Source organism: Ovis canadensis, chromosome 6, assembly GCF_042477335.2.
Source record: "Ovis canadensis isolate MfBH-ARS-UI-01 breed Bighorn chromosome 6, ARS-UI_OviCan_v2, whole genome shotgun sequence".
Taxonomy (NCBI): Eukaryota; Metazoa; Chordata; class Mammalia; order Artiodactyla; family Bovidae; genus Ovis; species Ovis canadensis.
In genome coordinates, this window is record NC_091250.1 from 127955493 (window position 1) to 127981989 (window position 26497).

Consider the following 26497-nt stretch of genomic DNA (forward strand, 5'->3'; position numbering starts at 1 on the left):
GATCTCTATCAATAGGCCCTTTCAGATTTCCATGTGAATGTGAGTTCTAATGGGCTTCCCAGGTGATGCTAGTGGTAAAGAACCGGCCTGCCCATGCAGGAGACTTAGGAGAGGCAGGTTTGATCCCTGGGTGGCAAAGATCCCCTGGAGGAGGGCATGGCAACCCACTGCAGAATCCTTGCCTGGAGAATCCCATGGACAGAGCAGCCTGGAAGGCTACAGTCCATGGGGTTGCAGAGAGTCGGACATGAATGATGCGACTTCACACAACACAGGGGGCTGCAAGGCAGACCCCCTTGGTTCAGCGGCTCAGAACCGAGGCATGTGCGGTCTGTGCTGACTGATCCAAGTTGATGGGCAACTCTGCTTTCTGGCATTCAGAGACCTGGGTCTCTTCCCCACCCCAGGCTCTGCTATCCAGTGAGCCCTGTGCATTCACCTGCCTGGCTAGGGCGATGGTACACCTCCGGGTTCCAGGTGGTGGGAAGGGGAGAGCTGAAGGAGACCCATGATGGCACATACCCTTCAGCCTCCAGCTCTTGGTGAGAATTAGTCATTTGACCCCATGTATTCATAACAGCAAGAAGGGTCCAGGAACGCAGCCCCCTCTAGAGGCAGGCAGGTGCCCAGCTACAACTCTGCTTAGCCACAGAAGATGCTGGTGGACAACGAGCAGTACTGAGCAAAACAGTCTTTTCTTCCTTCTATTATAGAAGCAGGGTGAAACTTAAGTTATTTTAAGAACTCCAATGGGAAAAAAGTTCAGATTTCCATCAAAATGGTACAGAACTGTATTTATTTAAGAATTGAAATAAACACGAGAGATGATTCGGTTATCAGATGACTTGCCCCCAGCAGCTGCTGTTTCACTGACTTGTTTAGCGTCAGTCCCCATAGGAGGGCAGGGACTTTGTTCATTGCTGGTCCCAGCAGCAAGAGCAGTTCCTGACACATAGGAAGTGTTAATGAGTGAGCCTTGAGTCGCTCAGTCGTGGCCGACTCCCTGTGACACCATGCCAGGCTCCTCTGTCCATGGGACCCTCCAGGCAAAATGGAGTGGGTTTCCATTTCCTTCTCCAGGAACTGTTAATATGTCCTGGTTAAAAGAATAAATAGGTAGACGGAACTGAAACAGAGCAACATGTAGGGATTTTAAATTATTTGGGGCCTTTATATCTTTCTCCGCTGAGTTGGGCTCAGTGGTAAAGAATCTGCCTGCCAGTGCCTGAGACGCAGGAGATGTGGGTTCAATCCCTGGATTAGGAAAATCCCCTGGAGAAGGAAATGGCAGCCCACTCCAGTATTGTTGCCTGGGAAATCCCATGGACAGAGGAGCCTTGTGGGCTACAGTCCATGGGGTCGCAAGGAGTCAGACATGACTTAGCAGCTGAGCACACAACACCGTTGAATTAACAGGGATGGTAGGAACATTTCTGACGGAACACTTTCTAATTATAACAAGATTCTTCCATGTATACCTATAGAATATAAAGTCTAAATGTACAAAGTACGAAAGTACAAAGAAAATTTCAACAGGCTCTGAACGACTCCTCGTGTTTATACTTCTATCTTAAACAAAAAGCCATGAGCCTGACTCGTGTTGTGCCTTGGAATTTTTTTTTAAACCAAAGCTCTGTGTTAAACCTGACTCCCAGATGTGAAAAGCACATGATGTGCCTTTCAAAACAACTGCAAAGTGAAGTACCTTAATTTGCTGAGATATTAAATGGTCTATGATCAAGATCCAGATCAAGATCTTTCTCCAAAGGTAAAAAATCAAACATTTTTCTCCCATTAAAACCAAAAGAATAATTCAAATTAGACAGTCCTGTCACTTGTGAATTGGAAGGGAATTCTAACAGAGTGGGAAATTCACTCCAAATATAGCAGTCAATATAATTAAAATAAATTCAGTGGCCGTTTTAAAAAAAGATTATAAAATTGAATTTATTGAGTTTCACACAAGATGCACTTATAAAATTAGTACTGAATGCCATTTTAACAGAAGAAATGAACATCAGTCCAAACTCCCAATATATTCTGCAAAAAAAAACAAAACAAAACAAAAACTTCCAAAAATGACAGTATAGTTACAGAGTCATTCAAGCTGAACTGAAAGATATACCCACATCATATTTTTGCTCTGATCAGGTCTTTGTTTGGCAAAGGTTTCTCCACGCTATTCCCATTCCTCGTGGACACTGTTCCTTATGGTGGTGAAGAGAAGGTGGGAACACAATAATAACACAATAATAACTCTAATATGGGCCTTCACTGAAACATACACAAAGCAATTTCAAGTCTTTCATTTTTAACTTAAAGTACCTCCTGGTTTCCCACAAGCATTTCTGTACTATTTCCTTTTTCTTTCTTATGTGAACCATCATCTTCAGACTTCTTTAGCTTTAAGGCAGCACATTAAAATTTGCTTTTATTTTTCAGAGGAACGAGTCAAAGCATTAAAGCCTACCTTATGTTTCACCCAGGAAATAAGACAAATCAGCTAAAATTTACCTTCTGCGGTATCACATGCAGGGAATATCAGCAAAAGGGTGGAGCTTCAGATGAAAACCTCAAAGGAAGTTAACAGCTAACGGCAACATCTGGACATTCTGAAATCAGACCCTGGAAAATCTTTATAAAAATGCAGAAAGGCTCCTCAAGATAAAATGTGGTGGAAAAGAACTTGTCCTGTGATGTGGGCCATGGACTGGTAATTAAGCAGAAACAGAATCTTGATCTCAAACAAAGCCAAGAAGCACCGTTTAGCTGCTCCCCACACAAGCCCCTGTCCACACCCTGACGACCACACACACACCCCAAACGTCTCCTTTCCTTCTCCCCACACAGCCTGTCCACCCTGGCACATACGCACCCGAGCACCCACCTCCCCCCAGGGCACAGACCCGGACCAGGTGTGGGCACACAGACAGACAGTCCGACAGGCAGACCAGTGCACCCGAGGGCCCATCTCCCCAGAGCACAGACCCGGGCCACGTGCAGGCGTACAGACAGACAGACGGGCAGACCAGCTCTTTCTAGGAGCCCGAGCAAAACGATGCCCCACCCACACAAGACTGACTTTAAAACTGGGACTTGAAAAACCCAGTTGAAGTTGATACATTTGAATTTTGTCCTCTGATGATTCCTCAGCCTGTTTAACACCAAACCCTTTTAACACTAACAACTTAGGAAGCAATCAATTTGAAAGGGAAACCAGTTAACTCTACCTGAAAATGAACACTGCTCTGCTTTTTTCAGTATAAAAAGTGCCTTTCTGTCAGGGAATTCTTATTTTATCCACTGCAATTACACAATACACAGCTCACATTTGGCTGTGAAGAGTAAAACTGAAAAATTAGGAAACATTTTCTCAGTGATGCAAACCTTCATTCATTCGTATTTTTTAAATAAACTGGCTTAAGGGTTTTTTTTCTTTCCCTCTATAAAATGCTACTATCCATCATGTCTCATTTAAGATAGCTTTTTATTCTGATTAACTCAGATACATCTTCGAAGAGTATTCTGGTGGTAAGAACATTTATCTTAAGTTTAATTATCGTTATCTTTTTTTTTTTTTTAATGCTTTGGCAGGTGAAGTTTGAAAACTGTGGGAACAGAATGAGGCTGGAAACGGAGCGTCGGGTGAGAGCTCCACCGTCTCCAGCGCATCCCGACGCCGAGGAGGACTCGAGGTGGAATCCCACCCTATGGAAGCACAGAGTGACGAGCGGAGGGGGTGGTGGGGTCGCTCCCGCAGGGCCCAGGGTGACTCTGTGGCTTCCCCAAGCAGGAGGGACCCTTCCTGAGCCATCCATCTGTCCAAGGGCTCGAGGCTGCAGGTTGCTGCTGGCTGCCCCGTGTGACCTGACTTTTAGCCAGACCACGTCACCAGAAGAAGGACACTAAGATTTGCTTTCTGTCAATAAGTTAAGTTCTTAAATAAATATTTAAGTGCCGTCTTCAGCATCTGTCCGTCCGGGGGGGCACCACCTCTGGGGCCCCGGGACTGCATCTTTGGCACCCGGAGCTCTAAAATTCAGTCAATTCGATTTCCACAAATTGTGAACCTGTCTATCTCTAACAGATCTTTCTTTGAGGACCTGTGTTTCAGTTCCGAGTTCTCCTGTGTTATGTCCTTCTCGTCGCCATCCGGGGTGGTCAGAAGCTGATCAGAGCTGCTTGTGACGAGCAGCGGGATCGCATTTTCCTTCTGATGAGAGGGCTGGCTGGTGACCGAGGCAGACAGGGTTTCTTCTGTGGAAAAACAGATCTGTTAAATTAGAAAAGGGTGTCCCACCAGACTACTATAACCACAAGCTTTCCAATACAGTGGGACTGAAAAAAAGTGTCAACTGTCTGTGCTTTCGGATAAAGCAAATCATAGCCTAATATTAACAGCATGCTGTATAAACCCTATAGCTTATAATGAGACTCAAGAGGCTATACTATTTCCATTTTCTCATCCAAAATCGTATATGGCAGTGTACTGTGGACCATCACTGTTAGTGGATGTGGGGAAAATCAGAGCTCCTGTGTCACAGCCACCTTCCTACACAAGCAGGTCCCAGGAAGACCGCTGCGGACCAGGAACACTAGCACTGACTCCCACCCAGGACAGCAGGGCTGAGCGGACTCGAGGCCACTCCGCCTCTCGTGTGTGGTCACGGTAGAGTCGGCCTTTTACCTCCAGGAAGTTCAGATCGGAGATTAAAAACACACCAATGAACGAAACCCCAAATGGCCATGGGCATCCAGTCTGGGGGCCCGGACCCACCGATCTCTGAATCATACACGCAGCCCTTACCTGAGCAGCGTCATCATCGGGCTAAGAATGACACCCCTCAAACGGTGCCTGGTTAAGACAGAGGGTCAGACGGGCGCTGACACACACAGGGCCGCGATGGAGAGAGGAGCACGGCGCCCTACTCGGCACCCCTCCGCCCTGTCTCAGCCTCACCCTCGGATTCACCCCCTGCCCCTTTGCAGGCACACGCCGCGCTCGGGCACTGACCCCGGGTCTCTGCTCTGCCACCTCACTGTGGACCCCCGCAGGTCCCCTTCCTGACGAGCCCCGCCTGCACCAGGTCCTACTCCTTCTTGCGCTTTGGGATTCAGTTCAGGCGTCACCAGCTCCAGGAAGGACCCCTCTCCCGTCCCCTCTAGAGCCCCACTGTCCCCGATCTGGATCAGCCGCCTTGGGATTCAGTTCCAGCCTCACCAGCTCCAGGAAGGACCCCTCTCCCATCCCCTCTAGAGCCCCACTGCTCTCCGATCTGGATCAGCCACTTTGGGGTTCAGTTCCGGCCTCACCAGCTCCAGGAAGGACCCTTCTCCCGTCCCCTCTAGAGCCCCACTGCTCTCCGATCTGGATCAGCCACTTTGGGGTTCAGTTCAGGCCTCACCAGCTCCAGGAAGGACCCCTCTCCCATCCCCTCTAGAGCCCCACTGCTCTCCGGTCTGGATCAGCCACTTTGGGGTTCAGTTCAGGCCTCACCAGCTCCAGGAAGGACCCCTCTCCCGCCCCCTCTAGAGCCCCACTGCTCTCCGATCTGGATCAGCCGCTTTGGCTGTCTCCTCTGTCAGCCTGAGGTCCCAAAGCTGGATTTATTTACCTCTGTAGCTCCAGTGTCTCACATAGCGCCTGGCATAGGCACGGAAGAGTAAACCGTTTAAACTAAAAGTCATCTGGATAAATACTCATGTGGACGTGGAACTGCCGTCCACTGACAACAATTAAGCCCCAGTCCTTCCTGGAAATCTTCCAGGCCAGAAATCCTGGGACCATCCTTAACTGCTCTCTCCAGGGCACGACCTCACCAGCAAGCACTGTGCTCCTGGAGATGCGCCTGGAATCTGGTCTCCCGCCGCTCCCACGGTGACCTGTACGCCGAGCCGGGCATTTCCCCGCCGGCCTCCACTCCTGGGCTCACGTTCCCGAGTCTATTTCCCACAGAGACTGAGAGTGACCCTGCATCCTGGCGCCCCTCTCTCCAACAGCCCCTTCCCACATGGCAGAAGCCGAGGTGCTCCCGAGAGCCGCGGGAGCCCTGGGCGGCCTCTCGGCACCCGCCCCTCTCCCACCCAGTCCCTCTCCTCGGGGGTCGGAGCTCTCGGAGCCCCCAGTCCCTCTCCCCCGGGGTGGGGCTCTCGGCAACCCCCACCCCCGGTCCCTCTCCCCCGGGGTGGGGCTCTCGGAGCCCCCAGTCCCTCTCCCCCGGGGTCGGAGCTCTCGGGCCCCCCTCGTCCCTCTCCCCCGGGGTCGGAGCTCTTGGCGACCCCCACCCCCGGTCCCTCTCCCCCAGTGTTGGGGCCCTCCGGCCTCCTTGGCTCTTGCTGCCATTGCCCGAGGCCTCTGCAGGTGCAGCCCACACCCCAGCCCCTCACAGCTGGGGAGCCCCCACCCCATGTGTCCTCCTGCCAGCCCACTTCGCTCTCCCTGATGACTCGGTGCATGTCCACCTGCTCTCCCCCCGACCGTCTTGTCTGCAGCCCAGCTGTCCCTCGACCCGCCAGGTACCAGGCGCCCAATGACCATCTACTGAACAGGGACAAACAGGAAAAGGTTTCCCCAGGGGTGCCTGCGATGAGATCTCAGCATAAACACTAAAAATCCACAGCTGAGCAAAGCAAGATCTGCTCTTGAAAGCACTGCTCAACAGTGATTTTTTTATCATGGAGAGTTCAGACAACTGATTCTTTAGGTAATGATTCACAGAGGTGATGAACAGAGAGCCAAACCCACCTTGGGAGGGTTTACACTTGTTTTGTGATTTACTGGACGGTTTGCCGGGAGCACTGGCCGGGGGAGGGTTAAACAACTTCTCTTCCATTTTGGCCTCCTTCACGTACTGGCAGGATTTCCCCAGCAGGACAATGCTGTTCAGGACTTTCAGGGAGATCAACCTAAAACCGGGAAGAAACCACCACGTGCTGCTGGGGTCCGTCTTTGCATATGGGGGCCAGCCGCCCCTAGCTCGGCCAGTGAAGAGGGGAGCTGCAGGGACGGAGGACCACCCAGGCGCCACAGGACCAGTTCCGTGTGCAAACCCTGAGTTTCTGGAGGCTTCTTTACCCCAGGGAAGCATTTTTGAAAAAACTCCTTGGTTTTCATTATAAGAACAAATTATACTTAGAAGTCTTACCTGGTGCTAAACTGTCTAACATGTATTCTCTTACTACAAAACAAAGACATTTAGCAAACGTAGATGAAAACCAACAACAAAAGCTTATAGCGCCACACTGCAGTGCAGACCACCGCAACATCTGGCATGTGAACCTGCAGTCACCTGTGCTCTGAATGGACATCTATTTGTGGCTCTTGCTCTCCAGAAACGGGGTGTCTTTAAGAAGGCAGTAGGGGACTGGAGCTCATAGCCAGAGGAGAGACTCTGGGGGCTGAGCATGTGGGTTCAAGTCCCGACTCCACTGCTCAGGACTGTGTGGATCTCAGTGAATTTCCTAACGAGTTAATCCACAAAGGGGTGATTTCGGTAAGATGCTCGGAACAGTGCTGGGCACACAGAAATGCCAACCAGTTCTGCTGCATGACCACCGCTGTTGTAAATGACAGTACATCCGGAACATTCTCCCGACCCGGCGGTGGTCCTCAGTGAGCTGACCGTGATGGGCTCGCAAAGCTTCACTGTGCTGGCCGTCATATAATAGAACCCCCCAAAGCCTTCAATTTCGGGTTACTTAGGGTACTTCCAACATGCTGCTTCTATTGTTACAGAAGTGGGATTTCTGGGCCAAAAGGTACATAATATTTTTAGGCATTTGAAATAATCTGGCAAAAATTCTGAAAAAACAAAAACAGAACAAAACTCTTCACACTGATGTGTGTGTGTGTGTGTGTGTGTGCACGCGTGTGCTCAGTGGTATCCGACTCTTTGTGATCCCATGGACTGTAGCTTCTCTGCCCATGGGATTTCCCAGGTAAGAATATCGGAGTGGGTTGCCATTTCCCTCTTCAGGGTATCTTCCCAACCCAGGGATCGAACCCATTATTATCTTGGGTACTGCAGGCAGATTCTTTACTGTCTGACAAGGCCTAGAGTGTGCTTAATAATTAGTGTGGCAAACATAGTAGAAAAAAACATTTTTTAAAACACAGAACAACATCTGATTGTAATGGCAAATTTTATCATAAAAGAAAACATGGGTGAAACTTAAGCCTTAAATAAGGAGGACTATAAGTAAGTGATTTCATTAAAAGATTAAGACACAATCTAAAGTGCCATCAATACTTTTGCCCAACAGCACATTTAATTTAGCCAGAATTTAACTAAGTCACAAATACACCTGGGGATACATGCTGTCAAGGGCGATCCCAGGACAGCTGTGACCTGGTTGCTGTTAACTTCTACTACATTGTGCATTTATGTGTGTGTGTGTGTGTGTGTGTGTGTGAAGTCACTTCAGTTGTGTCCGACTCTGTGCGACCCTAAGGACTGTGGCCCGCCAGGTTCCTCTGTCCATGGGATTCTCCAGGCAAGAACACTGCAGCGGATCCTGCCCTCCTCCAGGGAAATCTTCCCAACTCAGGGGTCAAACCCGCATCACTTTACGTCTCCTGCACTGGCAGGCAGGTTCTTTACCGCCAGCGCCACCTGGGAAGCCCTTTGCACTCACACTTTACTGTACAACCAAAAACATATTAAAGAACAGTTAATCTTACCCCAAGTAGAAGAGGATGACGCAGGCATAAGACAGGATTCCTTGCACCTTAATTGAACTTGTTACCACTCTGATGAGCTAGCCAGAGACAAACCGAAACAACAAATCACAAAAACAAAGCACACAACCAGAGTTACCAGTTAGTATTTAAAAGAAGGTTTCTCCATGCCGACTCCAACACCCTGGGCACCTTCCCTTGGCCTCTGTCAGAACCCAAGAAACCAGCTCTAGGACGTGTCGATCCACATCAGAACCTGGCTGCTTGTGGAACCTTTTATGGTAGATTTAGACTCTTTGGGCAAATCTAAAATGCCCGCTAATGCCAAATTCAACCACTGACTCTAAAGTCAGGCACTGCTCCCAGCTCGTGACTAACAGGTTTACCTGCACTTAACAGAGATGCAAATTAGTTAACTTTAAAAATAAAAATTATTCTGGAAAATATAAACGGATTCATCTTGCTGCGTGCCTCCCCACCAGGGCTGGAAGCATTTGGTGGGCATTTCCCTCATTCCTGCTTTTTCTGTCCTTTGTTCTTTGACTCTCTAAGAACCCCAAGGACTTGCTGAGTGAGAGAGAAAAGGGAACCCTTAAGAGGCGTGTACCGTTTAACAAAACTAAATACTATTATGAAACTAATTACTTAAAGGCCAGAAAATTTCTCTTTTGGAGAGTTATGGTTGCTAAGTTGCTTCAGTCGTGTCTGACTCTTTGCACCCTACGGACTGTAGCCTGCCAGGCTCCTCTGTTCATGGGACTCTCCAGGCAAGAATACTGGAGTGGGCTGCCATGCCCTCCTCCAGGGGATCTTATATTTTCTTACTTATCTCAGAGAAACATAAGAGTAACAGCACTACCTCTGGACATCTGCTGAATAAATCTGATGGGATCTGTCACTGAAAAGCATTTACACGTTATAGGGTCAGCTTAATGCACCCATATATTATGGTATGCAGGGACCACTACGCGAAAACAGAGAATCAGGGAAAATACCCAACCTCATCCAGTAATGCCATCCTCAAATGGAAGAGTCTCAATTAAATAAATAACACAAGAACATTTCAAGTGACATTTAAAAAATGCTTTAAGTAAAAGAGCAATTGGGAGGAGCTAGACAGAATGAGCTGCCACACATATTTAATAAAACACCTGGCTCAGTCTCCAATGGGGAAGTGACCTGTCATCAAACATTTGTGATGGAAAGTAATATGATTCTAGAATTTTGTTCAAAAATATGAAAAGCAAATGGAGGTTTCAATGACTTCATTTTTACCCAGTATATTATTAGGTAACTTTAAGATACATATGTCCCAAGTCTAATTTCCTTGAGACCTTAATATGATTTACTTTTCTTGGATACGAACTCATTCTAGGACTTAAAGTAACATTTACAAGGAAAGACTGCTACTCTTGGCCTTAATGCAAGAATTGGCTTGGTTACTGAGGCCTCAGTTTATTCCTCAGGGGCCCGAGATTTCTGCCAAAGCTCTGCTGTCACTCTGGAGTTCAGTGAGAAAAACACTGCAAAAGAAAATCCCCTGGGTCTGCACGTAGCTCCATAATCCCCTTTAAAACTACAGGAGATTCCCCAGAAGTGTTCTGCTAATCAAGTATTAACTAAACTTAAATCTTCTGGTATAACAACCATAAAGACTCACTTAAAAAATAAAATAAAGATTAATGAAAAATCTAAAGATAATAATTTAAAAAATTCATACTAATTATGATCAGAATTTTTGGTAAATAAATTACTAGACAAATTATTATTTGGCAAAGCAGGGCCATATTTTAATCTAACCACTTAACTAATCCTTAAAAAAAAAAAAAGGCAGCCTCGGTTTATTCTCACATTGTACGTATCCTTTTTCCAGTTGCAGACAACATGGAAAAAAATCTTAAAATTCTATTTTATCAATCTCTTAAACCATTAACAAATAATTTCACTCTTCAGAATTTTCTGTTTTTCCAAAATTCTAGGAGTTCCTTTCACTAAGCAAAAGAAAGCCATATTTGTATATAATAAAAACAAGCTACTAATACAACTGAAAACATTTAGGATGTGCTTATCTGGGGAGTCCTGCTGAAGCTTAAAATAACATATCATTCATCCTCTAAAAAAAAGTTAGGCAAGCTGGTAAAAAATACAGTTAGTATGACCGAAACGTCTTTATACATCTCTTAATTTCCATGAGACTTTGCGTCTTTGGAAAAATTCAGATGTCCTTCAATGAAAAGACAGTGCATTTGTTTTGATTTGAGAATAGTTAGCCAAAAAGGAATGCAATCAAATGTAAGTGCAGCCAGCAAAATCTTATTAGAGCCCTAATTAAATATTACAGTAACTATTTGCAAGGCTGTTCTGAGCACTTCATGAAAATATCAGAAGTTGATGACTAATGTTTTTGATTAAGTTTTAGTGCCATTATTTAAAAATATATATGATATTTCCTGTGTATAACAGCAGAAAATTCCCTTGTAAAAACTTTGGAAAAAAACTTAAGAAGTAGTACTTATAATGAATACAGAATAGTTTTTCATTTGAGCATATTGTATTTATTTAATCTATTTCATCTGTTGCCAAATTTTCACTACTGTAAATGCTACTGCAGTGCATAACCTTTCCTATAAATCACCATTTGACTTTCATGACTGTTTTCTTAGGAGAAATTCCTAGAACTGGAATTACTTCATCAAAGCATAATACTGTCACAGGGCTCTTTAGAAATGTTGGATCAACTTATACTTCCACCAATGTGTGTTACAGTGGCCACTCAATGCCTATCACTAGGTATTTCCATTCAAAAAGAAAAATCACTGCCAAATGAAGAAGCAAAAATGAATATTCTCATTGTTAGGAAAGCTACCATGTAAAATATGCCTTAACATCTTTTATCCATTAAATGGCTCAAAATCCAAAAGGGAAATATTATAATTTAAAACAAAATTTCCTTCTAAGTCATGGACCTTTAATTTTACTATCAAGTCATTTTAGAACAAACTGATTGTTAATCCATTTATTCATATTCTTTAATGACGGTCATCTCATCATAAAAAGCGTATGGACTTACTAAAACAGCTAGTGGGAGAGGAATGAACCCCATCCTCCGGGCCACGGAGTCACTATAATCAGTATACGCCTGGACAGAGAGAGGAGAGAGGGATTTATGGGATTTAATAAGCACTTAAAAAGCAGAATTCATCAGAAAAGTCAGGTACAGGAATGTTATCTGTGCTCACATGTAATGTTTCTTATTGTTATCTTAATTAAAATAAGAAATGTTTCAAACTTAAAAAAAAAATGTACAATTCACTCATCACCAGCAAATATTCTAAACAGGTGAGACTGTGAGTAAGAAGAGACCCTAGCACCTATACTGAAATTTAGTAAAACAATGGATTGATCTAAATGTTCATAAGAAGTTTAAAATACAAAGTTGTATAACTGTTACAATGCTGTAGAAATCATACACTATGTAATAAGTATTAGCATTATTTTTATTATTTTGTAAACATTTAGTGTCAAGAACAGAAATAAGGCAGTTTATCTAGCTTTCCCGTAATTAATATCCCATGCTACATTAAACTATTATTCAAAAAAATTAATTATTAATTAATTAAACCATTGTTCAGTTAACTTCAGATTATGCCTTTTATATATACAATGCTTACATTTTTCTGTCGACTGCTAACAAGGTCAAAAGCAAGGCTGGCTCTATATTCACTGTAGACCTAAAGACAAATAAGAATGAGGTATTAAGTAATACAGCGCAAATACAGAACATGGAAAGATTTACTTTGTAGATAAAATGTTCAATATCTAGCCAGGAAGGAGGTGCTAATAACCAAGTGACCTCTGGGTAGTTTTTCCCTATTTGTTCACCTACAATAAGAGTGAAAAAGAGCCTCAATTCCCCTTGATAGGTTCAAGGCCTTTTAAAGGTTGGGATAAATATTCAATGATTATGGTGGTTGAGAGTTTAGACTTTTAGGAAGAGTGGCTATTTTAAGTAGTGCAAGGCACAGAAAATAATTCTGAAAATTTAAATTAAATGAACAGTTTTAAAAATTACTACTGTACATCTAATGATAATGATGTCTTCTCAGAAGAGCGAATGCTGAGTCTGATATTAAGCTGAGTTGGAGAATACAGTTGTTCTGAAGGCACTTGTAAACCGTCATTTCCACTACAAAACACACTAAATATCTGAATCAAGGCTATTAGTTTTGACTTGAGTTGCTGAGAAAATGTCCCATGAAAAGGGATTCCTGTTTTGAGGAAGCCGAGAGAGTAAAGGGTGAAATTGTTGTATCCGGCCTTTGCCAGAAACTGCATGATCATCTGTTATTCAAGGATATTAAAACATTCAGAAATGCCATAATCCCACCATCGACTGTAGCAGCTGCAACTGCATTGTATTTTAAGTCCTTGCCTTTTAAAATATGACAATAAGCATGCACAACCCAAACCAGATTGAGATACTGGTAAATTACCGTTCATTTGGGGCCTGGGGGAGGGATGAGCATTGCTCTTGAAAACTCGACTGGTGGGACGGCTCAGTGAGTAGGCTTCATTTTGTTTATATCAAGCCTACAGCCACACTTCTATTTTTGGAAGTGCTACAAAATACCTGTTGTAACATCGCCCAAAGTTCCAACAAATGTTTTCAGTAGAAAAATATAAGGTGTTTGTCTTCTAGGACTTACCAAAAACCTATTAATAATCACAGGAGAAAGGAAAATCAACTTTAAAATATAAAATACTAAACAATCTAGCCAGAGAGAAGTTTTGGGTCTAATATTTTAAATAGGAACAATGTGACTTTTAAAAGTTTAACAAGACAGGTTATGATGGTATTAACAGTTTATAATGGTTTTAGTGACACCCTGATCTCAACTACTGATCAGTCTATGAGTGGGTGAGTGAAGTCGCTCAGTCGTGTCCGACTCTCTGCGACCCCGTGGACTGTAGCCCACCAGGCTCCTCCGCCCATGGGATTCTCCAGGCAAGAATATTGGAGTGGGTTGCCATTTCAGTCTATACCTCTACACAAATGTACAGAAGTAGAACTGTTTAATACTGAAATAATGTACTTTTGGCAGCAAAATCATTTTTAGAAATTTAAAATTATAATTCTAACTTTAAAAATGTAGTTCTTTTCTATCCTATTCATAAATTCAGTAAATTTAACTTGCTATCCTACAACCTTATGATACTTAATCAGAAGTCAACACCAAACATTGAATTGCCTATTAAAATACATACATCTGCTGTGATGTCATTGAACTTTGTGATAAAAGCATGTTTTACAATATCCACAGCAATTTCTGATGCGACCACCATACAGACATCTGGAAATAACACCCAGAGATGATCTATAAAGTAGGGGAGAAGAGAGACAATTACATCTCGTAATATGAACAGAATCCATAACATCCTATCACAGGCTTCCAGAGAAATGTACACTCTCCACAGGGCAAAACTAGAACATTTTCAACAAGTGATCATGGAGAGAGAACCGGCATAGAATTAACTCTCAGGAAGTCATATCTTATCAGGATAAAGGCTAAGTCATTCAACAAGTGCTTACTCCGAGCTTGGTACAGAGGAAGCCTTGAGGGGGCGCTGGGGTCAGCGGAGCCCGGCTTCTCCCTGGGGAAAGGCACAGGACGCTGTGGGATGGTGAGTGAGGAGGCTCCGTCTAAGTCTCTGGGGCTGCCTCGGTGTGACAGTGGGTAACCAGGAGGACATGGTGCTAAAGTCAACTGGGCCATTTTTTTCTCTTTGATCACTAAGGTTCAACGATACTGAGCCATCCTTTATTTCACCATCATACAGAGGTAACCTGCCAAATTTGCTCACCTTTACCATATTTATTAAAACGTCAACTCAGTACCAAGTGCCTGATTAACAAATGCAAACAACAGGATAACCTGCTTAGGCCTTGAAGGACGATATACGAGAGGGACAGAACAGGAAGAAGATCAGAAATGCTGGCAGGGACCTGGGGCAATCCTGCCCTGAGGCAGCTGGCGGGGCAGGTGGAGGGCACAGGGCTGGGGCTCCGCCTGCTGACTAGGAAGGAGGTCTTGGCGGTCTCACATGGTGCTCAGCTTTAGTCAGGGCACCTCGACCTCTTTCAACACTTAGCTCCGCCACTGACTAGCTACCTGACGCTGGAAATGGTTCGTTAGTAAGTTCCAGTTTCCTCCTCTGCGAGGGAGAAAATGTCTACGCCGCAATGCTGAGCAGGGCCACTGGGTGTGCGGCTCCAGCGACGCTGCGTGGCCCGTGGGAACCGTGTGTGCGCGCTCAGCCGTGTCCGACTTTGCGACCCCACGGACTGTGGCCCGCCAGGCTCCTCTGTCCATGGGATTCTCCAGGCAAGAACACTGGAGTGGGCTGCCATTTCCTACTCCAGGGGATCTTGCCCCCCCCCAGGAATTGAACCTGCGTCTCCTGAATTGGCAGGCAGGTTCTTTACCACTGGCGCCATGCTGGGGCAAAGACTACTGTGGGGGGTCTAGCTCCCACCACCCCCTAGCGAGCAGAGGCAACCCATACTCCATGTGAAGAGTGGACCAGCTAAAGGCTTCTGGAGTTTTCTGCACTTTTCTGCGTACTCATTTTATCCCATGGAAGAGAATGATTTTTCGCTCAAGAGTAAAATTGAAAGGCACCATAATTGTTAAGACTTCCTTACCTGGATTCCAAGAAAACTGCTCCATGTTTCTCAGACATACTATTAGCAAAAGCACATAATTTGTGAATCGTTCCTTAATATCTGAAAAAAAGTTTAACATAAAAAAATAGTAGAGTCTATATAAATAATATAATAATACTATAGTATGTATCCAAAATAATTTTCTTTTAAGTCAGAGTATGATGAAATTATATTACAGTGTAAATGTCTGTGAGATAAATATTTTATTTATAGGGTGGTGCCACACTGGCAAGCCATTTACTTCTTTCCCCAACATAATCCTAGTACAGAAATGCCAGTTCTCTACAAACCTCAAAAAATGGTCAAAGCATCAGTCTGGTCAGACTCAGTCAAATTCCTCCAACGGTCTTTGGGGACATAAGGAAACTGTTTTTATTTTACAAAAGAAGAAAAAAATAGAAGCAGAGAGTAAAATACAAGACTTTGGGTAACATAAAACCCCTGCTTCCCAGACTGCTTCTGATCTGGTAAGTATTTCAGGTCTGGAATACAAGAACCAACCGGATGACTCCTTTAGCTAGCTAACAAAGCCAACAGCATTACTAAGGGAACTTAGGGGAATAAGATAAGCCAAAAATTAGGTTTCATAATGATATTCACCTTAATTACTAAGTATTCTGAGCTTAGTCTGAACGTATTTAATAAAAGCAAAGAACTAAATTCCTGCTAAGGGCTAGTTAATACATTTCACTTTTTAAGTTGTTATCTTCTTATCAGCATCTAAGAGACTATGTAATCAGGAAATGGAATGAAATAAATCTCTGTCTGCCTTGGGGTGAACTCTTACGTTAGTTAAAAAGTGAAACTTCCAAAATGGGAATGTTTTCTCTTAATCACTATTCAGTTCAGTTCAGTTCAGTCGCTCAGTCGTGTCCGACTCTTTGCGACCCCATGAATCGCAGCACGCCAGGCCTCCCTCTCCATCACCAACTCCCGGAGTTCACTCAGACTCATGTCCATCGAGTCAGTGATGCCATCCAGCCATCTTATCCTCTGTCGTCCCCTTCTCCTCCTGCCCCCAATCCCTCCCAGCATCAGAGTCTTTTCCAATGAGTCAACTCTTAAAAACACTGGTGATTAATACTTTAAAAGTATTTTTGATATTCAAATTATTAATCTCCTTTTTCTAAGTTACCACTAACAGGGATATACTTTAACATATTTACAATCACATTTTAAATGTCAAGTGACTATTTTGTTTCCAACAGTTATTCAAATGAATGCAAGTACACAGGCTTATGTTAAGAGACTTAAACAGAATTACCCTGAGCTGGAACCTTACTTCACACCAATGTAACGCCTGCAGGATCTTTCTGAATGTATAGTTCACAGTGTCAGTGGGTTACAAACTATGTAAAACTCTTTATTTTAAGAACCCAAGTCAGAAAGGCCTAGTTTCCATACTCAGCTTGGGCTTACACTGCATGAAGTGCAAGAAAGGACCAAAAGTTAAAAAGTTGTGTTTCATTAACTAAACTCTATTTCATGTGTCCTCGGACAATTCCCTGAAAGAAAAATACAGTCAGGCAATAAAATGAAAGGGATAAAGTTGCTCTAAAGCTTCCAAACCAGGTTTTCAACATTAAACTCGTGTAAGGTACTGAATTTGATCCCACCTACGTGGCATCTCTCTCTAGGAGAGATTTTTCTTTTTCTTATGTGGGAATGGGTTTTAAGGCTACTTTAGATAAAATTCGGAGAAGGCAATGGTATCCCACTCCAGTTCTCTTGCCTGGAAAATCCAATGGACGGAGGAGCCTGGTGGGCTGCCATCTATGGGGTCGCACAGAGTCGGACATGACTGAAGTGACTCAGCAGAAGGTAAAATTAATTTCTTGTAAAACTTGAAGGGAGATAGAAGGTGGTACAAGGCAGACCACACTGCACTGTAACATAAGCTATTCTACCTCTAACAAAAAGCAAGACTTTTCATGTTGATTACTAACCATTTTAAGCCATAATATACTCTTGAATTTCTTGTAAACTCACATGCATTGCTTGATCAATAGGCCATTGTTTTCAGAGCTTTCTTAAAATGGAAATACTAAATTCCTAATTTTTCTAAGCTAAGAGGTTATAATTCTGGGGACTTGTTTCTAAAAGAAAGGAAAGGGGACATGAATTATCTCAACATATTGGTGATAAGGTTGAAAATTGTTCACAATCTCCTCCACACAATAAAGATTAAAAACTGTTAAAACTTTAAAAAGACCTGCATGCCTAGTTTACAGCTCTACGAAGAGCGCCTACTCAAATCAGGCTCTTAAGTAAAAAGAGCATGATTTCTGCTACAAGTGAAAGTCTCATAGTTGCCTCCATAGAAGAAGAAATCCTGTCTCAGCTTCCCTCCTGTCTCTCCCCTTCCTCTCCCATTTCAAATTCACAGAGACTGGGAGCACACATTCGAAAGAGCATCACTGCACAGAAAGACACAAGCACACACTGCCTCTCACAGCTCTGAGGTCCAAGGTTTTATCACTGCTCCACAGAACGGCCTAACGTTTCTCATGAGTTCTTTTTGTTCGCTGCCTAGTTATCAAATCTCCTGTAATTCCAAACGCTCCTCTGCTTCAATATATTCACATGCCATTACTTTCCTTGCCTAACACAGAGGCAAAATTTACACATGTGGAAGTTTTAAATGTAGAATTTGATGGGTTCTGATGAACCCATAAGCTCTGCCACCACGCCCGTAGCTAAACCATGAAGAGTTCCATCACTGCAGTAAGTTTCCTCACACCCTCCTAGCCAATCCCCGCCCCATAAGCAATCACTGTTTGATTTCCATTATCATAAATTAATTTTGTCTGATCACAAACCTCATAAATATGAAATTACACAGCATGTACTTATTTATGTCTGGTCTCTTTTCACTCAGCATAGAGCTTTTGAGAGTCCTCTATACAGTCGAAAATACAGTAGTTCTAACGGCTGAGCAGTGTTCGCAGTGTAGGTATACTGGCATTTATGTATCTGCTTTCCTCTGAACAGGAGGGTCTGGGTTGTTTCTAATTTGGGGCTGTGTTTAAGGCTGTCATAACCATTCTCATACAAGTACTCTTGTGAAACCATGTTCCTGCTGCTGGGCGACAGGGCAGGTGACCGTGTAAGGCTGGAGGAAGCCCTTAAGGGTTCCTGGAGCAGCTGCAGCCTCACACACTCGCCCTCGGTGCCGGGCGCGCCTCAGCGTCACTGATGCGCGCCGGCAGCCACTGGACCGGACATTCCAGTGGGTGCCTGGTGGTCTCTCCTTGGCTTTCTCACCCCGATTTGCCACCACGGTGCAGACAGCAACATGGTGAATGAAATAAATAACATCTTCACAAGAACAGTCTTGACTTCACAGAATCTTGTCCAGGGATCCGTGGGCCACACCTTGAGAACCAAGACACTGCTGTTCTGATTATGACAACTATGTTAAGATAATGTTTCTGGGATAAATTTTGTGCCCTCACACTCTACAGAATTAGGAAGGAGGCAGTAAGTCATAACTGAGAAAGCTGAGACCTATCTGAGGTGTGTCACCACGATTCTGCTCTCAGTGGGTAAGTGGGTGACCCTGAGTGAGTCAGGTCATTTTGTCTGTATTTCAGTTTACACATCTGTAAAATGGAGTCATATCAGCAGCTTCCAAGAAATTTATGAGTTAGAAAGATAAGATAATAAATAATTATGGGCATTTGTATAGCACTTTGTGCTACAGTATGGTAAAGTGTAGTACCATACTATACCACTGTATGAAAGTATGATAAAGTACTATACAAATGCCTGTCATTATTTATTATATTAAACATCCTCAAGATCACAATAACCAAAATACAAAAAACATGGTAAAGATGTTGAGAGAGTTAAGAGGAAACACAGCTTTAAGTCAAAGAAACAGTGGCCTGTTGGAGATGTGACATTAAGAGTTTCAGAATGAATTACACAGTAACTCTGCATAAAGCTTCAAGTAGAATCTGATTGTACCTACCGCTATTTGACATTTGAAAGAGATTGTTCTTTTCGAACTTCTTGAAAACACTTCCTTTAATTTCGACAAACTGAAAGAGAAAACACAAAAGTCATCTTTATTATTATCACAGTTTAAAAAAGTGACGTGCTATATATTAAACTTCCCAGAGAATAAATAACAATTAAGGAAAAAAAACCAATTTTCTCCCATCTAGAATACTGCTGTTAATGTACCCATACAACCTCAAAAATGTAACATAAAATCTCATACTTACATTATTAGACATCATGATAGTAAGCAGGGACTTGTTGTGTGAGTTGAAAGCCACGTTGAGAGTTGTTGCTTGAACCATTATAAGGATGGCGTGCAAAACTAGCAGTTAAGTGACGTCAAGGGAAAAACTGAATTCTGGTTCCAGTTTATATTAACAGATATGTTATTAAAATCTCAGAAGTTTCAAATGGGGAAAAATATGCCTATGCTTTCTAGATCATGCCTTACCTAAGTACTGTATTATCTTTGTGATTTCCCTGTTAGCTACAGTTGATACACATTTGATGGGATAAGAAACCTATGAAACAAACTATGGAACAAACAAACGCAGAAATGATCCAACCGCTTAGATGGTGAGTTCTGGAGGACAGCCGTCTTGTTCTTTCTGGAGCTTCGGCATTGGGCATGATGCTTGGGAAACGGGATCTCAGGAAAGTTTATTAAATAATGGAATACATTATGGTAAATCCTGAAAGAAGAGACTTAGATATATACATTGTGAATTCAGATAATTTACATCCTAAAACAGAAAAGAACATAAAGTGAGAGTCAGTCTGGAACTGATTTTCCTCTCTGGTTTTCATCGGGGGATGGGGAATGCAGGAGTCAGAAATGTCTGGTAATTAGGATTCTTCCTCAGATGCCAGCTCTGAAGACATTCATGAGCTGCCGAATTATATCGCCTGTGGAAGAGCTTAAATTCCATGGAAGAGCTTAAATTAGAACAGTAACTTTTTACTCCACTGTGTCTGAAACAATCTTTTACTCGCCACAGACATTTTCCCCATATAGTCCCTTAACCTCCCAGATGTTAACCCAATTCTTTTAAGCATTGTTCTTTCAAAGACAGGACAAAACAAAACCACACGGCACATTCCTGTGAACCCGCCCTGCTCCCATAGGAAGCGAGTGTGAGTACGCGCATGTATGTAAACAGGCAGGCATGCACAGCATACACCCGTGTGCACACTGTGTTACATAGTAAAACATTTATTCTCCAAAAAAAGAGCTTTTAGATGGAGGTGAGGGAGGGGGAAAGAAAACCTCTAGAATTCCTCCCCAGCTAATTTCAAATTTTACTTCTAGATGAACTGTACACATTTTATTTTTCATTTATTTTTTTTATTGAAGAACTGCATACATTCTCAGCTGAAGGTTATAACAAAATTCATAGGTTTAGGGGCAACTTTATAAAATTCTAACTCAAGTATGAAAAAGCTATATAGATCTATATAAATCTGAAGTATGTATAAATATAACTACCTCTTTATTCTAAAATCTTTCCTTAGAACCAGTTTCTAGCAGTTTAAAGGGGCATGCATACATGACTCTTTAATTTACAGTTAGAGCGGACCCCTGAGCAACATGAGTCTGGACTGCATGGGTCCACTTACACACATGTAATTTTCAATAGTAAAATACTACAGTATTAAACGGGCTGTTGTTGGCTGAACCCTCGGATACAGAGACTGGTTATAATTGATACCCGGATTGCTGCTGCTGCTATTTAGCTGCTAAGTTGTATCTGATTCTTTGGAACCCTATGGACTGTAGCCCGCCAGGCTCCACTGTCCATGGGATTTCCCAGATAGGAGTACTGGAGTGGGGTGCCATTTCCTTCTCCAGGGGATCTTTCTGACTCAGGGATCAGACCTGCATCTTCTTTGTCTTCTGGTGGGTGGATTCTTTACCACTGAGCAACCAGATGAAGCCCCATACTTGGATTAGTCCCTGTGTTCAAGGACTAAGTAGACTGTTATAACCAATTTCTAAAAAGAAAGTAGACATTTCACATTAATCTTTAGGATGCACATGCACACCCCCTCTCTAAGTCTGAGAAACAGCTAAGCGAACAGGACAATGTAAAACGCGCATCCCCGAGCGGCCTGAAAGGATACAGACATAGAGGACTGCCATGAAGAAGTGGGGGGCCACCCCGATGTGGGCCCTCCTCCGCTCCTTGGGCTCTGTGGCTGTCCAGTACAGAGCGTCTAATATATCTTGCCCAAAGGAGGAAAACAGGCGATCTGCTACCTAAAGAGAAAAATTAAGGAAGCGCGTTTCTTACTATGCCGTCGGTACATCTTATTAAACTTCAGAGGTAACGCAAACACCAGAGGAGATAAGCTCCAAAAGAGACAGGATCTTTGTTTACTTACTCGTTCACATTTCCTTATTCTCTGACACACGCGGAGCGCCCAGGTGTTGTACTAACTGAATTAGAATTTGTCTAGCTAGCCATGTTTGTAACAAGGAAAATCTTAGTCATAAAAATAAAAGGCAGACGACACATCAAAATCATAGTTCTTCTGGCTTTAACTCTTTGAATTTAAATTCAGGACTCAAACTTTTAAGGACAAATATATCACTTGACCCATTCTCCTCATACCTAATATTGGTAAGTAAGAATAGCTGTGATTTGTTTGAAGTTTACCGTATAAGAATATAATAAGCAAATTTATTCCTGGAAGACATTTTCAAGTACTCATCTCCATGAATGTAGTCCAATAGATAAAGAGAAGCACATAAAAAAGAAAAAAAGGAGGGCTATCATTCAGGATTCAGTTGGAATGTCACATTCTGAGACAGGACGTTCCTGGCCTATCCAACCTCTGGTGGCTCCTGTGGTCTCCAAAGCATCATCCTGTTCCTCTTCATCACGGTATTTATCACTGCCTCTCTCCCACCTGTGGAATATTAGCCAAGGGACTAGGCTTGTCCACCTCAGGCTCTTCGGGATCTCAGCATCCAGGAAGTATTGATTAAACATTTGCCAAATGAAGAAGTGATAGCTACCACTGAGGGCGCTCCCACCACACGCCTGGCTTGTGCTAAGCTCCTTCTATTCGCTGTCTCATGGAAACCTTGCAATTCTCCTAATGTCTCCATCTCACAGGCGACAAGCTGAAAAGCAGAGTCACTCAGCAGCTGGCCGCACGTGCAGGATAACCAGGATTGGAGGGAGTTATCTCTAGACTAGAGCTTGGACTCTGCTCCACTGCGCTTAAACTACATCATCAACTGTAGTCTACAGAGTGAGTGAGTATTTAAACCACCGGGATCAGCAATTCATGGATCCTCCTGCTTGGCCTACTTCCTGATAACAGCAACAGCAGCACCTTGTGGGCGGCGCTGTACAACAGGAGGCGCCTATCTTAAGTTTTGGGGGGAGGGAGAAGCCTGGTCAGCTGCAATCCCCCCAGGGAGGAGGCAGCGGGACTTGACAAGGAGAGCTACCCACATGGCCAGAGGGGACAGAAGGCCTGGGCTTTTCTTTGATGGGACTGAGGGGAGCGCACGGACAGCTACTCTGCTTCACAAACCCAGCCAAACCCACTGTCACATCTCACCTGACCTGGCAAAGCAGGCGTGCGGCAACGAGCCTGCACCAGGGAGCTGGGGTGTGGTTCCAACACATCTCAGTCGATGAATTTAGAAGCAAACAGGATGGCTAGAGTGTGTGGTTTTGTGAAGAGACGGGAAGTCCCCACCTATCACACCCAGGCAGTGGCATAGCAGAGGGGCCAGTAGTCCCACATCACCCCACGTGTCCACCACACGTCAGGAAAACCCACTGCAGACATGACTTTGCCCACAAAGGTCCGTTTAGTCAAGGCTATGGTTTTTCCAGTAGTCACATACAGATGTGAGAGTCGGACTACAAAGAAAGCTGGATGCCAAAGAATTGATGCTTCTGAACTGTGGTGTTGGAGAAGACTCCTGAGAGCCCCTTGGACGGCAAGGAGATCCAACCAGCCCCTTCTAAAGGAGATCAGTCCTAGGTGTTCATTGGAAGGACTGATGCTAAAGCTGAAACTCCAATACTCTGGCCACCTGATGTGAAGAACTGACTCATTGGAAAAGACCCTGATGCTGGGAAAGATTGAAGGCAGGAGAAGGGGACGACAGAGGATTAGATGGTTGGATGGCATCACCAACTTGATGGACTTGAGTTTGAGTAGGTGCTGGAGTTGGTGATGGACAGGGAAGCCTGACATGCTTCAGTCCATGGGGTCGCAAAGAGTCGGACGCGACTGAGCTGAACTGAGTCTAAGAGACAGGGAGACTTACTGGTGTCCCCGAAAAGCAGTACAGAAAAGTACAAACTGAATCTTAAAGGTTAATGACATAACCCAGGTTAGTTTACTATTTAAAAAAAACTTGAGATTCTGCCTAAAAGGAAAGTGGTTTTCTATTGTGCACTTTGCGTAACTGTTTATTTCTTACATAAATGCCGATTTTCACAGGACGACTACTTTAAAGTGTAGTGTACTTTGAAGACATATTGTATTAAAAGTGTTAAATACTTAGAGAAACTGGGAAATCGTTTACTTGTTCTGTGTGAAAATTTAAAAGCAATTTAAAATATAAATCTACTATAGCCAATAAACACATAATCCTAAGAATCTCTTCATAAGATTTAAAGTTCTAACAGAAAGCACACACAGGTTTCCAATGAATCGAGACAATACTCCCCTGTCATCTGACAGTTCACACTCTCAAGGGGGCACTGACTCCAAAAGGTCTAGACGGCCGGTCGCCCTCCCCCCCACGGGAGGACACAATGCCCTGCGGACCGGCTGCCCCCAGTGTGTCCTGGGACACACAGGCACCATCTTGTTAGAGGGATTCTAAATCAGAACGTGCGCTCTCAGCAGGCCACCCCTGATGGTACGAAGCCGAGGCTGGAGGCGCGGCTGGCAGAGCCGGCGGGAAGCTGTCCCGTGCAGGCCGCCGGGCGCCGTGGGCCGGGCCTGCCGGGCTCACCTCGAGCATGTTGTAGATGATGTACAGCTTGATGACCGACTGCCCCCGGATCAGGTGATACACCATGGAATAGTCCACGTAGTGCATCATGAAGTAGCAGATGGCCAAGATGACCCCCTTCAGGATGTCACACACCTGGGCGGGCTGAAGCACACGTCTGTCCCTGAAACAGATGAGAAGTGACAGACGGTGAGTTTCACCTTCCGTGCTCTTGAATAAATCATCTTTACGGGAGAGGCAGTGGCAAGCAAAGGGAACAGCCAACAAAAACTTCACGTTAACGAGGAAAGTTATGCTGACTGCTCAACAGTAGCACATTTCCTGCCCGGGTCGAGAATATGAAGATACTAGACCAGAATTGCAATGAGAGGAAGTGGGAACCTTAGCAAGTGACTGCAGAGGGCAGGTGGCTGCTGGCCGAGCGCCTGGAAGCAAGGGGTTTCCACAATGAGGACACAGGCCTCCCAGCTCATCAGGATCCCGGGATTCACGGGCGCGGCGCTTCTGACACAGGGACAGCGTTCTACGCTACTTTCCATGATCAGTTCTTACAGACAGCACGGTGTTCCACTGCGTGGATGCATCATAATTTAACAACACCGACAGATTTCCAGCCTTTTGCAACTATAAACCATGATGTAAGTAAGGTACATGTCATACCTCGTAAGTGAAAACACATTCATAGGATAAAGTCTTAAAACTGGAATCTCACGTTCTTTACGTTAGTTGTCCTTCTGGTAATACCTGTGCTGCCCTCTGCAGGAGCTGTACCAATTTACACTTGCACCAGACGCCTGGAAGCTCACGTGCATCCATGCAGGGATGCTGGCTAATGCCACTGGTGAGAAATGCAATCCGGTAGTTTCACTGTTGATTTCCCTCACTAGAACACTGACATATTCTTCATATATTTATCTATACTTCCTGTGAATTTTCTCCTCGTATCTTCTTCTTACTAGTTTGTAGGATGGTTGTTATATTACAAACATTAGCCCTCTGCAACATGAGTTGGAAATACAGCTGCCCCTTGAATAACATGGGTTTGAACTGTACGGGTCCACTTATACGTGGATTTTTTTCAATAAATACGTTACTTCGGCACTACGGGACCTACGGTTGATTGAGTCCATGGATGAGGAAACACAGATAGAGAGGAGTCCTGGATACAGAGGGACCATGGATATGGCAGGCTCTACAGTGCACGTGGGGCTGGTACCCCAACCCTCAGGGGCTCAAGTGCTGACGATGGTTTTTCCCCCTAATTAATATAAGCAGAATCATTCCTTACTTCCGAGGTCAGAGTCAAAAGAGCTAAACCTAAATTGTGAATGGAAATGTATTCCTAAGATACAGGGAAAAAATACATTACAAAAGAAGGAAGTAAGATGTCTATCACGACACGTAAAGTTCCTGGGACTGGGATGGAAAGGTGTTTTCTCTCAGTCCACTGCAGGCGACTCCTCAAGATGGAACACGCGCAGGCCCTGCCTTGGCAGCTTCTTCATACCGTGCGACCAGCAGAAAGCCTGAAGACCTGCATCAGGAGACGCAGAGCCTCTTCACTTTGCTGCCGTGATGGCACTGCGGCTCCTACTAAGGGGTGAGCTCTCTTTCCAGGGGCCGCCGGCATCCTGAGCTTTCACTTACTGGCTGCTCTCTGGCTACCTACTTCCTGAGCTCCTGCCGAGCCCTCGGACACATTCAGATCAGGGGCGCTTTTCTTGCAAAGATCCCTGTTGGGTTCAGCAAGGACGGGAAACCGCTGCCAGAGTGCTGTAAGGGTGACAGTGAGGCATGCAGGACCTCAGCGACGTGCCCTGGGCACGGCTTTCAGTCTCATCACAGAGAGAACATGGAGCCCAACAGACGCCCCCAAAAGAGGCAGACTCTGCGAAGACTGCGTCCAGGGAGGGCTGGCAGCGGATAACCCTGGGCTGAACCAATGAGCTTAGATGCAGAGACGGGTCAGGACGGTCCAGGTCACACCCTGGGCCTTGAGACGGGCGCAAGAGAGCGAGGGGAGTTCTTCTCAGCAGTGAAAGTTCAAATCTTGGGGAAAACTGCCTCCAGGACAAGGCTGATATATCTCCACTATCACTTC

The 26497-nt window shown here is 44.4% G+C and overlaps 1 protein-coding gene across 1 annotated transcript in view; it reads right to left on the reverse strand.

Moving 5' to 3' along the window:
* Positions 1 to 1920: 1920 nt before the first annotated feature.
* TAPT1 (transmembrane anterior posterior transformation 1) overlaps positions 1921 to 26497 on the reverse strand; it is a 62843-nt gene continuing 38266 nt past the window's right edge. The window contains exons 4-14 of the mRNA XM_069594764.1: positions 24397 to 24559; positions 21528 to 21663; positions 19631 to 19728; positions 19375 to 19444; positions 15381 to 15461; positions 13943 to 14052; positions 12349 to 12408; positions 11748 to 11816; positions 8681 to 8757; positions 6746 to 6906; positions 1921 to 4257 (exon numbers count right to left, since the gene is read on the reverse strand). Of these exons, the coding sequence (XP_069450865.1) occupies positions 4040 to 4257; positions 6746 to 6906; positions 8681 to 8757; positions 11748 to 11816; positions 12349 to 12408; positions 13943 to 14052; positions 15381 to 15461; positions 19375 to 19444; positions 19631 to 19728; positions 21528 to 21663; positions 24397 to 24559 (1243 nt within the window). The 3' untranslated portion in view covers positions 1921 to 4039. The remainder of the gene's footprint in view (positions 4258 to 6745; positions 6907 to 8680; positions 8758 to 11747; positions 11817 to 12348; positions 12409 to 13942; positions 14053 to 15380; positions 15462 to 19374; positions 19445 to 19630; positions 19729 to 21527; positions 21664 to 24396; positions 24560 to 26497) is intronic.